At 46.1% G+C, this 15,376-nt stretch overlaps 1 protein-coding gene across 1 annotated transcript in view; it reads right to left on the bottom strand.

Annotated features, from left to right (window-relative positions):
• COL20A1 (collagen type XX alpha 1 chain) overlaps positions 1–15,376 on the bottom strand; it is a 156,446-nt gene that overhangs the window by 86,078 nt on the left and 54,992 nt on the right. The window contains exons 16-19 of the mRNA XM_056844904.1: positions 14,628–14,770; positions 13,284–13,416; positions 1,199–1,341; positions 666–795 (exon numbers count right to left, since the gene is read on the bottom strand). Of these exons, the coding sequence (XP_056700882.1) occupies positions 666–795; positions 1,199–1,341; positions 13,284–13,416; positions 14,628–14,770 (549 nt within the window). The remainder of the gene's footprint in view (positions 1–665; positions 796–1,198; positions 1,342–13,283; positions 13,417–14,627; positions 14,771–15,376) is intronic.

The raw sequence follows: 15,376 nt of genomic DNA, 5'->3' as shown, positions 1-15,376 counted from the left end.
AAGGCAAGAGACTAACAGAGGTGGTTTGCCAGTGCCTTCCTCTGCACAGCAACCATGGTATTCCTTGGTGGTCTCCCATCCAAATACTAGCCAGGGCTGACCCTGCTTAGCTTCTGAGATCTGACGAAATCAGGCTAGCCTGGGCCATCCAGGTCACCTCTAAGTGACAGCCCTTCAAATACTTAAAGAGAGCAATCATGTTCCCCCTCAACCTCCTCTTCTCCAGAGAATAAACATTCTCAAATCCCTCCACCTTTCCTCGTAGTGTTTTCTCTCCAGGTCCCAAAAAGTATCTGGAGATACTTTCCCCCATTCTTCAGATTGCTGGTGGGCCTCCTTTCTCATTCCTCCACCAGTTTCCTTACTTATCTACCACCTGCTACATGCAACAATGATTCAATGTAGCCTACCTCACAGGGTTGTTGTGAAATAAAAGCAGGCTGCCTTCAACTTCTTGGAAGCACTGTGGGATTAATAGATAACTTTTTATACTTGTATGGATAGCATTTCAGTCTGTCCACTACTTTTTATCACACGCTTCTTCCAAGGAGATCACAGCTGCATACATTGATGATTCTTTCACAACAACCCTGTGAAGGAGGTACACCTAAAAATATTTGAAAAAAATACAAAAAAGAAGACAAGCAATCCACTGATTTTCTTACCTGTCTGGCCAGTCGTAGATATAGGGTCGCTCTCTCCTGTGGGGTACACTGCAGACAAAGTCACTGTGTATACAGTACCAGGAAGGAGTGAGTGAAGGGTGACAGTCCGGCTTTTACCCGAAAGCATTATCTGTGGGGGGGAAACAAGGTCACTTTTACAGCCTGGCCAAATACGCCTTTTTTGGACATTCAACGGTCATTTGGATAATACACAATTGGAGACCAGAGTACATTCATGGATATTTCACCCGGAAATGTTTACACACATGTACCGGTTGCTGCTCAAGGAAGTATTTCTTCACACAACAAGTAGTTAAATTGTGGAACTCCCTGCCCCAGGAGTCTATGGCAATATACCCCACTGAAACTCTCCTGATTCCTGTGCAGTGAGGTGAGGCATATGTCTAAGTTGTAAAACAGTCCTGGGAAGGGTTACTCTCCTTTTGCAGTGGGTGCCTGAAAGAAAGAGAATCTTTACATCCCAAGGAAGAGATGTCTCGCCCTAGAAGACATGACCTTCCACAAAAACCTACCATCTCCTGGTTCTTCTGGCCCGTCTCTGGTGTATAGGTGAGTCTGTAGTGCTGAACAAGGCCTTCTGGAGGACTCCAGTGGACTTGCAGGCTGTTGGGGGTTTCTGAATCCACAAAGAGGTTTGCAGGCGGATTCTTGGTGGCTGCAGTGAAATAAAAGGACAGAGGGCTGGCTCACAGAACTAGGACATGGGCCTCAGAGGAAAGCAACAAGACGTGCATTCAGGTGTGTCAAGAGCAACACACTTTGATGGTCTCTGGCAAAGTGAGCTTTGACTCATAAAGGCTGATACTCTGGAAGGAGGGTTGCCAGCTCCAGGTTGGGAAATCCCTGGGGTTTTTTGGGCAGAGAATGAGGAGGGCAGGGTTTGGGGAGGGACTTCAGTGCCATAGAGTCCAATTGCCCAAGTGGACATTTTCTCCAGGTGGACTGATCTCTATTGGCTGGAGATCAGTTGTAATAGCAGGAGATCTGATTCAAACCCGGTTCTCCAGGTTTGAAAAATTGGCACTGCCATCTGTTTCCAGGCACTATTCAAAGTCCACCACCCTTAACCATTATACTACGTTGGAGAAAATGGATAGTTTGAAGGGTGGACTCTGTGTCCTCCCCAGGCTTCATCCCCAAATCTCCAGGAGTTTCGCAACCTGGATCTAGTTCCATTATCCCACACACACACCCCGTTGGTAGCCAGGGGGGACCTGGCAATCCTAGACTAGGGTCACAGGTTCAAATCTTTGCCACGGCAGCTTGCTGGGTGACCACTGGCCAGTCGTTCTCTCTTGGCCCACTCTACCTCACAAGGTTGTTGTGAGAATAAAAATGGAGGTAAGGGAGACAACTGGATATACCGCCCTGAACTCTTGGGAGGAAGGGAGAGAGAGAAATGTGGCAAATAAATAAATATAGGCCTCTGTCAAGAACAGGATACAGGGATCGTATCACTCCTGTGCTGAAATACTGGCACTGCCATCTGTTTCCAGGCACTATTCAAAGTGCTGCTTCTTAACTTTAAGGCCCTAAATGGCTTTGGGGCCAGGGTAGCGGAAGGATAGTCCCCTCCCATATTATCTGGCTAGCCAGTTAAGAATCTGCTTCACAAGCCCTGCTCTTGTGCCCCTGCCCGAAGATGAAATGAGGTGGGTGGTGACCAGAGACGGGGCTTTTTCGGTGGTGGCACCTCACCGATGCAACCTCCTTTCCCTTGAGGCTAGCCTGACACCTACGTTGCTCTCTTTTAGGCGTCAAGTCCAAATGTTCCTGCTTACCCAGGCTTTTCATTGAGGGGCTGATCTTTTAACACCATCTTTACCGCATGCTTTTAGTCTGAAATTTGCTGTTCACTTTAAGCTGTTGAATGATTTATGCTTTCATGCCTTGCCTGGGTTTCTAATGATGTGCTTTAATTAACAGCTTCTAATGTTTTATCTTTTTTATTATGTTTTATTTTGTAAGGTGCCTCAGGCAGTCCCTGGAGAAGCTGCATACAATTTCCCTAAGTAAATAAATACCGGCCCGTTTTATTGTGCAAATAAAATGCAGTTTTACGCCTTGCATACTGAAAGTGGTCTATTTATGCATTTATATGCCACCATTCCATTTTATGAAGAGTCCTCGAGGCAGCTCATAAGTAAAATATACATATTTAAAATGTATTTACAGCTGTAAAATATTATTTTGCATAGAGCCTAAGCCAGGGCGAGAACTTACTTTCTAAAGGCCTTTCTCAATTTCAAAGACGTCTTTAGTTTTCACCAGAGGCTTGTGGTGAGCAAGTTAAATGTAATTCTAAGGAGGAGGAGGAGGAGGAGCAGCAGCAGCAGCAGCAGCTGGTTTTTATATGCTGACTTTCTCTTCCACTTAAGGAAGAATCAAACTGGCTTACAATCCCCTTCCCCTCCCCACAACCGACACCCTGTGAGGTAGGTGGGTCTGAGAGAGCTCTAAGAGAGCTGTGACTAGCCTTTCTCAATTTCAAAGACGTCTTTAGTTGTCACCAACTTGCGGTGAGCAAGTAAAATGTAATTCTAGGGAGACAGAGAAGGAGGAGGAGGAGGAGGTTTTTATATGTCGACTTTCTCTTCCAGTCAAAGAAGAATTAAACCGGCTTACAATCACCTTCCCTTCCCCACAACAGACTCCCTGTGAGGTAGGTGGGGCTGAGAGAGCTCTAAGAGAGCTGTGGCTAGCCCAAGGTCACCCAGCTGGCTTCGTGTGTAGGAGAGGGAAACAAATCCAATTCACCAGATTGGCATCTGCCACTCATGTGGAGGAGTGGGGGATCAAACCTGGTTCTCCAGATTAGAGTCCACCACTCCAAACCGGGCTGTTATCCACTACCCCGCACTGTCTCTCTCTGGAGGTGGGAGCTCCAAAGATTAGTGATGCTTGAACAGCCGCTGGTTTCAGACTGCATCCTGTTCCCCGACTGTGAACTGATACCTGATTTTTTGAGCATTAGCGCAATAGTTTGTCACTGTTTATGGATGTTCAGCTGGCTGTTTCACTATATTCCTTGCAAACCATGCAGAGCAGCAGGAAGAAAGCTGATTTGTTTGAAATGTGGCATTGGAGGAGAGTTTTACGGAAATCGTGGGCTGCCCAAAAAAACAAATCAGTGGGTTCTAGATCAAGCCAAGCCTCAACTCTCCCTAGAAGATAAAATGACTCAACTGAGGCTATTGCCTTTAACCACTATCCCACGCTGGCTCTCCATCGTTCATTAATGGTAGCCATATCAGTACTAGGGTTGCCAACCTACAGGTGGCAAATGCAAAAAAACAAACAGCATAGTGGCCAAAATAAACTATAATACAATATTCATATATATCCTCTATGTTGGTAAGAGATCCAAAGGACCCAAAATGTACTTGACGGCAAAAACAAGGAAACCAACCACAACAAGAAAAGCCAGTTCTAAAGGCTTAAATAGAAAACATCACCAAAACATGGTGGATGTATAACATAAACCATCAGCAGTAAAGACCATAGAAGCATAAGGAATAGTCAATTCCAGCACTACTGTCGCCAGACACAATCATTCGTAATCTGGCTTTTCTTGTAGGGAGGGGCTGTAGCTAAGTGGTAGAGCATCTGCTTGGCATGCAGAAGGTCCCAGGTTCAATCCCCGGCATCTCCAGTTAAAGGGACCAGGCAAGTAGGTGATGTGAAAAACCTCTGCCTGAGACCCTGGAGAGCTCCTGCCGGTCTGAGTAGACAATACTGACTTTGATGGACCAAGGGTCTGATTCAGTATAAGGCAGCTTCATGTGTTCATATGTAGTGGTTGGTTTCATTGTTTTTGCCATCAAGTACATTTTGGGTTCTTTGGATCTCTTACCAATATAGAGGATAAATGTGAATATTGTATTATAGTTTATTTTGGCCACTGTGCTGTTTGTGTTTTTACATTTGCCTAACTTAGCACGAAAATTGACTTCTATAACCTACAGGTGGTGGCAGGAGATCTCCTGCTATTACAACTAGGGTTGCCAGGTCCCTCTTCGTCACTGGCAGGAGGATTTTGGGGCGGAGCTTGAGGAGGGTGGGGTTTGGGGAGGGGAGGGACTTCAATGCCATAGAGTCCAATTGCCAAAGCGGCCATTTTCTCAAGCTGGACTGATCTCTATCAGCTGGAGATCAGTTGTAATAGCAGGAGATCTCCAGCTACGACCTGGAGGTTGGCAGCCCTAAGGCGCACCCAGGAGCTCTTGTTCTCTTCCATGCCTTTTCAGGTGCAGAAACAGCCCCCACATGGCAGTTTCTACACTGGAAAAGGCAAGGAGGGGGGTGAAACTGAGCATTCAAGCAGCAGCTGGCCAGGCCCTCCGATGAGTTCTGCAATAGCCTTGGGACATATCCCAGGAAAATAAAGGAAAAAAAACTGTAGCAACCTGAAGGAAAGAGAGAGGATTTGCTCAGAAAGTCCCCGAGAGCCCTGCCGAATCCTGACAACATGATCTTGACAGGTGGAAGAAAGGTCAGGGGTTTTGAGGCTGCCCACGGGGAGGGGAGCAAATGTTCCTAGGCGCAAAGGATGCCATCTGTGCCAGCCGCCTCGAATCTGCCTTAACCCCTCTCTCTTCTGGAGGACTCGGCGACCTTGTGATGCCCCTTAGACTAATTGGCAAAACGGTAGCATCCAAATTCATGAGCGACAAGAGCTTTCGGTTGCAGGCACGGCCATGCTCTTTATTTCATAAGTCAGGGCCGGTTCAAGGTATCGAGCCACCCCAAGCAAAGCATCAGTTTGCCGCCGCCTCTCCACCCACATTAGTTTCTCTGCAGCACAAACGGAGTTCACGGAGCATAACCCGCCATTGCCCGGGATATAATTTTCTTTTATTTTTAATTTAACGTCGGAGACATCATATTTGTTCCCGGCAAGGGAGTGTGGCTCCACGGCAGAATGCATTTTAATGGGTGTTACAATTGCTTTTCTTCGTGAGCAACAAAAAGGAGTTTTGCGGCACCTCCAAGACTAACATTATAGCATAGATAATTGCTGGATTTAACAGTAGCTTTAATTATATTAAGCGGCAAAGATACACTGTTATGGCTGCTGGGAGGGTAACTGCGCTTATATTGTACTTTTGAGTTTTGCGTAGGAACATCATAGAATCATAGAGTTGGGACCACCAGGGTCATCTAGTCCAACCCCCTGCACAATGCAGGAAATTCACAACCACCTCCCCGCCCCACACCCCCAGTGCCCAGAAGATGGCCAAGATGCCCTCCGTCTCATGAACATGCCTATTATATTAGGTGCTGTGGAACACAGGCAGGATGGTGCTGCTGCAGTCGTCTTGTTTGTGGCTTCCTAGAGGCACCTGGTTGGCCACTGTGTGAACAGACTGCTGGACTTGATGGGTCTTGGTCTGATCCAGCAGGGCCTTTCTTATGTTCTTAACTGCCTAAGGTCATAGAATCAGCATTGCTGACAGATGGCCATCTAGCCTCTGCTTAAAAACCTCCAGGGAAGGAGCACTTACCACCTCCCGAGGAAGCCTGTTCCACTGAGGAACCGCTCTGTTAGAAAATTCTTCCTAATGTCTAGACGGAAACACTTTTGATTTAATTTCAACCTGTTCTGGTCCGACCTTCTGGGGCAACAGAAAACAACTTGGCACCCTCCTCTATATGACGTCACTGGCGGCAGGTCTTGCCTTTCATAGCCAGTTAACCCTCCCGTCCACGATCCCCTCCCCGTAGATCCATGGGTACCTCTATGTCTGCTGATGGAGTTGCCGACTGCCTGGAGGTAAAATGTCCTGCCCCAGGAAACAGTGTAACATAATGGAGTTAGATTCGAATCCAGAAGCACCTTAAAGACCAACAAGATTTTGGGGGCATGAGCATTGGAGAGTCAAAGCTCCCTTCATCTGATACTAGTTGGAAAGTGATTGTACCTATGAGCAGGGCTCTTCTTATGTTTTGAAATAGACTGTGAGGATTCCTAATGCGTCGGTACCACTTCAGGAACTATGCCACGTAATTCAGAAGTCCAAAATCCAGAGATAATGGCTGAGGAGAATTTTGGACACATCCTAACCCAAAAGTTATTTTGCACGGAAACAATCGTGTAACTTCTCAAGAAAGAGAATTTTAAACTGTACGGCACAAGATTCTTTATTGTCTCTGAACCCAAGTTTCCCCTGGAAAGGGAAAGTTCAAAACATGTTGGATTATTCAGTGCATTTCTGTTTGTGTCTCTGATCCACTCACACGTCCTTGGCCTGCAAGAACCTAGGGTTGCCAACTGCCAGGTAGTGGGGAGAAAAACGGCACCTCTGTACTTGTACCAAAAGGTTTAGAAAAACAGTACAGGAAACTGTATATACACAAAGTGCAAATATTTATAAGCTACTGAGGTGAAACATAGACCATATACGTGACATATATACAACACAATTATATACAATATGTACAGTTCACACAAAAAATGTAGAGAAATTTCCAAAGGTCTCAGCTGAGTACCACAAATATATAGAGGAAGTTCCAAAGGTCTCAACTGAGTACCAAATGAATGCTAATATTGTAATCCTTGTGTAAAGTTCATATAGAGCCACAATCATCGATGGATACGGCCGTTTCAGATCCACAGCAGTGGAAATCTTTCTTCAGTCCTTAATACAAAAGTGCTGCACTATGTGATGTACTTTACTGACTTCTGATTGCTCATACTTACCCTGTGTGGGAAGGAATGATGAATATGTAACAGCACTTTTGTATTAAGGACTGAAGAAAGATTTCCACTGCTGTGGATCTGAAACGGCCGTATCCATCGATGATTGTGGCTCTATATGAACTTTACACAAGGATTACAATATTAGCATTCATTTGGTACTCAGTTGAGACCTTTGGAACTTCCTCTATATATTTGTGGTACTCAGCTGAGACCTTTGGAAATTTCTCTACATTTTTTGTGTGAACTGTACATATTGTATATAATTGTGTTGTATATATGTCACGTATATGGTCTATGTTTCACCTCAGTAGCTTATAAATATTTGCACTTTGTGTATATACAGTTTCCTGAACTGCCAGGTAGTAGCAGGAGATCTCCTGCTAATTCAACTGATCTCCAGCCGATAGAGATCAGATCACCTGGAGAAAAATGGCCACTTTGGCAATTGAACTCTATGGCATTGAAGTCCCTCCACAAACCCCAGCCTCTTCAGGCTCTGCCCCCAAAATTTCCCGCCGGTTGCAAAGAGGGACCTGGCAACCCTACAAGAACCCCTGACAGCCTAGCCCTGCAATTCCTCTTGCCCATTAAGATTCTGGGTTGCACCTTTTCAAAATTATTTTTTAAAAAAGTTTTCATATAAAAAAGAAAATATTAATTCAACTTCAGTTTGGGAAGTACTTGAAAGACCATTTTTTTAAAAAAAAACCTCTCAAGAAATGGTGAACTTAAAAGATTATCACTGAGATATGCCAGAAGTCTTAAACCCAGCAGGAGGCAATAGAATTCAGGTTCTCTCTCCCTCCCGCCCAGCTTGTCTCAGGAGGATACATTCAGACTAAAGTTTTCTGAATAGAAGTGAAGTTTGTCCAAGGCCTGGTTTTCTGATGTGGAATGGAATAGCCGCTCTTTGCGTCTGCAGCAAAATTCATTGTGAAAGGCTGCTGAAGAGAAGCGAGGAGTCCTCGGAATCGATCTACCTGCCCGAGCACATTTTTATCTCACCTGCTCTCCAGGGAGCTCAGAGAAGTCCTCTTTTTCTCATTTTGTCCTCACGAGGCGATGCTGACAGACAGCCATCCAGATACTAGCCAGGGTCGAGGCTGAGAGTGTGGGACTGGCCCAAGGTCATCCAGCAAGTTGCCATGGCGCGAGTGGCGATTCAAACCTGGGTTTCCCAGGTCCTAGTCGACACCTTAACCACTATACCGTTCTGCTTCGATAGAGACTGGAGGAATCCCACTCATCCTTATTGTTCAACAATGAAGCAACTCAGAACTTTTTTTGCATGACCTTTGGTCCCAGTGCTAAAACTACATTGCTGGAAAAGGGCATTCAAATCACAACAGCCCCATTTTCAGCAGCCATTCTAGGTCTGAGAACTGCAAAGCCGGCACATACCTGCTTCGCATTACTTAATAGCCCCTTTAATGCGACATTTGGTGTTTGCTCTGCCCTCGCCGCGAAGAATCCCCTCAAGGAACCATGCAAAATAACAGCAGCACATTAGTATGCACATGCTAATTGCTATGCAAACAGGAACAAAGGAGCAGGTCAGTGGGGTGTGTGTGGAATTTCTCCTTTTGCGTTGGGACCGTGAATAGGCATTTTTAAAAAGAGCTTTGAGCGAGCATCAAAATTGACCTTGCATAAATGGCCACAGAGTTGGAAGGGACCACCAGGGGCATCTAGTCCAACCCCCTGCACAGTGCAGGAAATTCACAACTACCTCCCCCCCCACACCCCCAGTGCCCCCTACTCCATGCCCAGAAGATGGCCAAGATGCCCTCCCTCTCATCATCTGCTCAAGGTCACAGAATCAGCATCGCTGACAGATGGCCATTTAGCCTCTGCTTGAAAACCTCCAGGGAAGGAGACTTAAGTGTTCATCTTTTCCCGTATGTCTCTCCCCATATTTCATGGTCAAATAACCAGGCCTTTTTATGGCTGTCCTCACCATCAGAACTAAGACTGGCTTCTTTAGATAACAGATCTGTCAGAGGAAGGAAGGAAGGAAGGAAGGAAGGAAGGAAGGAAGGAAGGAAGGAAGGAAGGAAGGAAGGAAGGAAGGAAGGAAGGAAGGAAGGAAGGAAGGAAGGAAGGAAGGAAGGAAGGGAGGGAGGGAGGGAGGGAGGGAGGGAGAAAGGGAGAAAGGGGGAAAGGGAGAAAGGGAGAAAGGGAAAAAGGGAAAAAGGAAGAAAGGGCCAGGCTAAAGAGGAAGGAAGGAAGGAAGGAAGGAAGGAAGGAAGGAAGGAAGGAAGGAAGGAAGGAAGGAAGGAAGGAAGGAAGGAAGGAAGGAAGGAAGGAAGGAAGAGAGAGCCAGGCTAAAGAGGAAGGAAGGAAGGAAGGGAGAAAGGGAGAAAGGGAGAAAGGGAGAAAGGGAGAAAGGGAGAAAGGGAGAAAGGGAGAAAGGGAGAAAGGGAGAAAGAGCCAGGCTAAAGAGGAAGGAAGGAAGGAAGGAAGGAAGGAAGGAAGGAAGGAAGGAAGGAAGGAAGGAAGGAAGGAAGGAAGGAAGGAAGGAAGGAAGGAAGGAAGGAAGGAAGGGAGGGAGGGAGGGAGGGAAGGGATTCATTGCTACTAAAGGAAGTGCTACCCATGAGGGGACAGACACTAAGCCAATTCTCAGGAACACCACCAATATAAAACCTGGCTAAATATGAGAAATTAAGGGTGGCAACAGAATGAATCATGTTCTATTTGCTGCCAGCAGAGCCATTAGTCAGGAACTATTAATTAAAAGAGAACCTTTGGGGAAGACCTTCCTAACCTCACATCCTTTTTGTGTACCAAGCAAGAAGCAGATTCTGCTTCGACGGGCATTTGGCTGGCAGATGCTCTTTCGTTTCAAAAAGCGCCCCTTGTGAAAAGTGACTCAGCGCCTTCACGCATTCGTACACCCGCCTTTCGAAAATGCTGCATCATTGTCAACAAGACATTTCAGCCTTCACATACCTACTATGTGAATTCAGTGGGTTTTCTTGACTAGCTCACCTTAACTTGATCCTAACCAATAAGGAAGGCTGGATTAATGAGGTGAAAATAGTTGGAACTCTGGGGGATAGAGACCCCCCACACACACCGTGTTTAAATTCTTGATTTTATGTAATGCTAAAGGTAAGCACAGTCAAATGAGAACCTTGAACTTCAGGAAAGCTGATTGTAATAAACACAATGCAATCCTATGCAGAGTTATCTCTAGGATTGCCAACTCTTGGTCTAACCTACCTCACAGGGTTGTTGTGAGGATAAAAACAAAAGGGGTGAATGTTGTAAGGCACCTTGGGTCCCCAATGGGGAGAAACGTATGCATGCCTGTCAAGTCACAACCAACTTATGGTGACCCCAGCAAGGGGATTTCGAGGCAAATGAGAAGCAGTTTGCCATTGCCTTCCTCTGCAGAGTCTTCCTTGGAGGTCTCCCTCCAGGTACCATCCCTGCTTAGCTTCCAAGGTCTGACAGGATCAGGCTACACCATGCCATTTTGCCTCCGCCACTGGGGACAAAAATGGGGTATAAATGATGTAAGGGAATAAATAAGTACTTGGGATTGCACGGCTAAGGCTGTATGAACACAGAAAGCACTACACCAGGGATGGGGAACCTCAGGCCCGGGGGCCGTATGCGGCCCCCGAGGACATTTTCCATGGCCCTCGGGAGCTCCGGGGCCGTGTGTGTGTGTGTGAGGCGTGGAGGCTGGGGCCTGGTTGCGTGGGGCCGGCGTGCATGTGTGTGCGTGTGGGGGGGGAAGGCTTTTCTTACTTCCTCTTTTTCTGTCACTCCTTTCTCTCCCTCTTTTTCTGTCTCTTTGTCTGTCTCCCTCCGTCCTTTTCTTTCTTTCTCCCCCTCCCTCCATTTCTTTCTCCCTTTCTCTCTCTTTTCCCCTCCCTCCCTTTTCCTCTTTCTCTGTTTTCTTTCCTCCCTCCCCTGCAGATCGGCTGCGGGCTGCGCCCCCCTGGCGCCTCGTTTGCTCGGGCCCACTGCTGGCTGCCCTCCTGCCTGGGGGGGGGAGGAGGAAGGGGGGAGCAGGGGTGCCCTCCAGGCCTTCTCTGCATGGCCTCCCCTGGGGTTGCCAACCTCCAGGTGGTGGCTGGAGACCTGGCAACCCTAGCCTCCCCCCCCTGCTGAGAGATCTACACCTGGTTATGGCCCCCAAATGATGTTATAAATGTGCAAATGGCCCTTGGCAGGGAAAAGGTTCCCCACCCCTGCGCTACACAGATGCTAAGTGCTGATGTTTGCAAAACGCTCCTGAAAAAAATGTTACTAATCTTATTGAAAACATTTTATAAGCTTTCCTCGAAACAGCTCAGATGTTTGGTTCGTGCAGAAACATTCTCGTTTACTTGAAATTTTGCTTTAAGATGAAGTTGCTGGCAACCGAAAGATGTGCACAGCCCTCCTGAGGCATTTTGTTCCCCTTTTCAAAACTTCCACTTCCCCACCCCCCAAATTCTTCAGGTGTTTTGCTTTAGCACAGGCCGCCAAATTTACCTCAGGCCATTTTTGCATGGTAATTAGCAGCGCGTTCCAGGCTGAATTGCCCCACATTTTATTTTATTTTTTGCACGTTGAACTGTCATTCCGGAAGTGACTGCAAAGCCGGCGCAGACCTGCTTCACATTACTAAAGAGCCCATTTAACGCGACCTTTGGAGTTTGCCGTGAAGAATCTCCCTCAAGGAACCATGCAAAACAACAGAGGCGCGTTAGCTATGCACATGCTAATGGCTATGCAAACAGGAACAAAGGAGCAGGTGAGTGGGGGTGAGATTTTTCCTTTTGCGTTGGAACCATGAAAAGGCATTTTTAAAGTCGTATTTTAAAAAAGAGCTTTGAGCGAGCATCAGAATTGACCATGCAAAAATGGCCTCAGAGTTTCACTGCATGCAACACTCAGGGGCTGCCTTAGATGGTTCATATCCTTTAGCTTACATGCCTCATCCCCACCATTCGCGACTGGTATGAAAACTGTAATGTGTGGTGAGAACTCCCATGAATACGACCACAACTGCCCAGCAGTCATTTCCCTCATAGTCATCCTTGGGAGAAAAATGTCTCTGGGTAACCATGGAAGCACCTGGCCTTGTGAAACATGTGAAAGCAAATTGTTCCACAAAACCGCCTCTCGCTCTCACACATATTTTGACACAATCAGCAGCTCCTTCTCAAAAAAAAAAAATTGCTTCAAGGTAGTAAACACTGTTATTCTGGGAAGCAATAATTCCAGATAGAATAAGAGAATCATAGAGTTGGAAGGGACAACGAGGGTCATCTAGTCCAACCTCCTGCGCAATGAAGGAAATTCACGGATAACCCTTTTCGAAACAACCCTACACATCCAGAAAGGGGCGTTTTATTATGAATATGCAAAACTTAAGGTGTAATAAAGGAAAGTGGAAGTCAGCAGAGAATAGTATTTAGATGTATAGTGATACATACACATTAAGCAGTTTAAGCTGAAACGATTAGATAATTGACATATATGTTATAAAAAGTAGAAATAGAATGTGCCGCAAAACTAGAAGGAGAGATAAATACAATCAAGAACAGCAATAATAAATATTTTATAATTTTCAAGTGGAGACGGGAAGTTGTAGGAATACCAAGGAATGTAATTATAACAAAAGCAGGTATTATAACTATGACTACAGAACTGTACATTAAGGCAGATTAACTTTTCCTTTTTCAAAAATTATATAATAAGTAAATTTTTGAAAAGGCGACTATTTACCGGAACCCCGAAAAGGGAGAAAAAAGACTGTGTGGATGTGTGTGTCTGTTATTGTTTTGTTTGTTTTACACAATACATAATAAAATATGATTTAAACAAAAGAAAAGAAACAACCCTACACACCCCAGTCCCCAAAGCCACAGATATGCGTCTTTCTACATACTTACTGATCCTGTGCCGGACTGAGACGGTATCACTCCGAGCCCCGTCTTTGTAATACGCCCAAATCAATATCTGGTATTCGGTGTTCTTTTTCAGACCGGGCAGAACAGCGGCGGCCAAGTTTCCAGCAACAGAGAGCTACGGGAGAAGGGGATATGACCAGGTTTGTAGACATCCGAATAACCCTGCAACTTTATGAAAACTATCAAAGCTGATATTTCCTCTTACTGGCTCAGTCGGGGCTGTTCATCTTCCCTCCCAAGAATTTCAGTTCTGCTCTACTGAATGCTGAAATTTACACTCCTGTGCTCAGAGGCAAGACAGCAGATATACAAGCGGGCAAGTTTTATTCTGGGCCTGGTTTTATTGTGTAGCCTGTCATAATTTCAGCAACGTCTGCAGGGAGGAGGGATAGCCATTCGTGGGCTATAGCGCAAAGTAAGACCACACTTGGAACACTGTGTACATATCTGGTCACCACACCTCAAAAAGGATATTGCAAAGCTTGAGAAATTGCAGAAAAGAGCAACCAAAATGATCAGGGGACTAGAGCAACTGCCCTATGAAGAGCAGTTAAAATGCTTAGGGCTGTTTTGCTTGGAAAGGTGGTGGTTAAGGAGAGACATGATAGAGGTCTATAAAATTATGCATGGTATGGAGAGATACGGATTCCCTGGACTGCCCAAAAAACAAATCAGTGGGTTATAGATCAAATCAAGCCTGAACTGACCCTAGAAGCTAAAATGACTAAACTGAGGCTATCGTATTTTGGTCACATCATGAGACGACAAGAGTCACTGGAAAAGACAGTCATGCTAGGAAAGGTTGAGGGCAGCAGGAAAAGAGGAAGACCCAACAAGAGATGGACGGACTCAATAAAGGAAGCCACAGCCCTCAATTTGCAAGATTTGAGCAAGGCTGTCAAAGATAGGACTTTTTGGAGGACTTTCATTCATAGGGTCGCCATGAGTCAGAAGTGACTTGACAGCACTTACACACACACACACATGGAGAGAGTGGACAGGGAGAAGCTTTTCTCTCTCTCTCTCATAATACTAGAACACGGGGTCATCTGCTGAAGCTGGAGGGTGAGAGATTCAAACCAGATAAAAGGAAATATTTATTCACAGGACGCATAGTTAAATGGTGGCCCAGGGCGGAAAAGGCGTGCATAATCAAAAGGAAGCCCCGAAGCAGTCGGCAGGGTTGACAGCGGGGAAACATCCCTGCATGAAAGGCCACTGTGAGACAGGATGCTGGACTAGATAGACCACGGGTCTGACCCAACAGGGCTCTTCTTATGTTCATTTTGTAGCAGTGGGTTCCACCAGTTAGCTCCTCCTACGTACCTCCTGCGACCGCCCTTCACCAAGGATGTTCCATTTGATCTGGTAGACCACCACATCGGACGCCGCGATCGCTTCCCATTCCAGCCGGATCTCGCTTCCCGAGAGCTCCGTGACCTTCAGATGGCTCGGCGGCGGCACCTTTACTGAGAGACGAAGGAAGAGCTGAAGAGAGGCTTTTCTGCATTCTGTCCCCGTTGCTCAGAGAAGAAGCCATCGTGCGTCCATGCTAGGGAGCAGATGGCGAGGGAACGGAGTCATAACCAGACAGCTGTCTTTAACCAGCCTGCCTTTCGCTTCTCTGGACCCCCCAACGACAAAAGCTCAATGTAAAGGACTGGGATGTAACATTTCGCAGCCATTAATTAAAGCGTAACAGATTTTTGGAGACTGAACACCAAAATCTTAATAGGGCAGAAAATAAAACTTGCTCTCCTCTTAACTTGGGGGATCTCCCTGGAAAGAGGCCAACCATTCTCGTATCTCTTCCGCAGCAATGCAGAGCCTTCTCCCTTGCGAGATTTAATGTCGTGCCATCTTCAGTTTTGCATGGGAGATTTCAAAATCTACCCCACTCAGCAAGGAATTGCCCTCGTGGTAAGAGCTGCATTGAAATGACTGCACACATGCTCTTCCATTGCTCATATTATGATGAAATCCGATCAAAAATTTTAACACCCATCTCGGTAAACAAGACTGGATTATCTGATCCTGTAAAGGTGTCTTTTCCCCCAAATAAACACTCTCCCATC

This window comes from Euleptes europaea, chromosome 2, assembly GCF_029931775.1.
Source record: "Euleptes europaea isolate rEulEur1 chromosome 2, rEulEur1.hap1, whole genome shotgun sequence".
Lineage (NCBI taxonomy): Eukaryota > Metazoa > Chordata > Lepidosauria > Squamata > Sphaerodactylidae > Euleptes > Euleptes europaea.
This window is presented reverse-complemented; position numbering and strand designations above follow the sequence as displayed.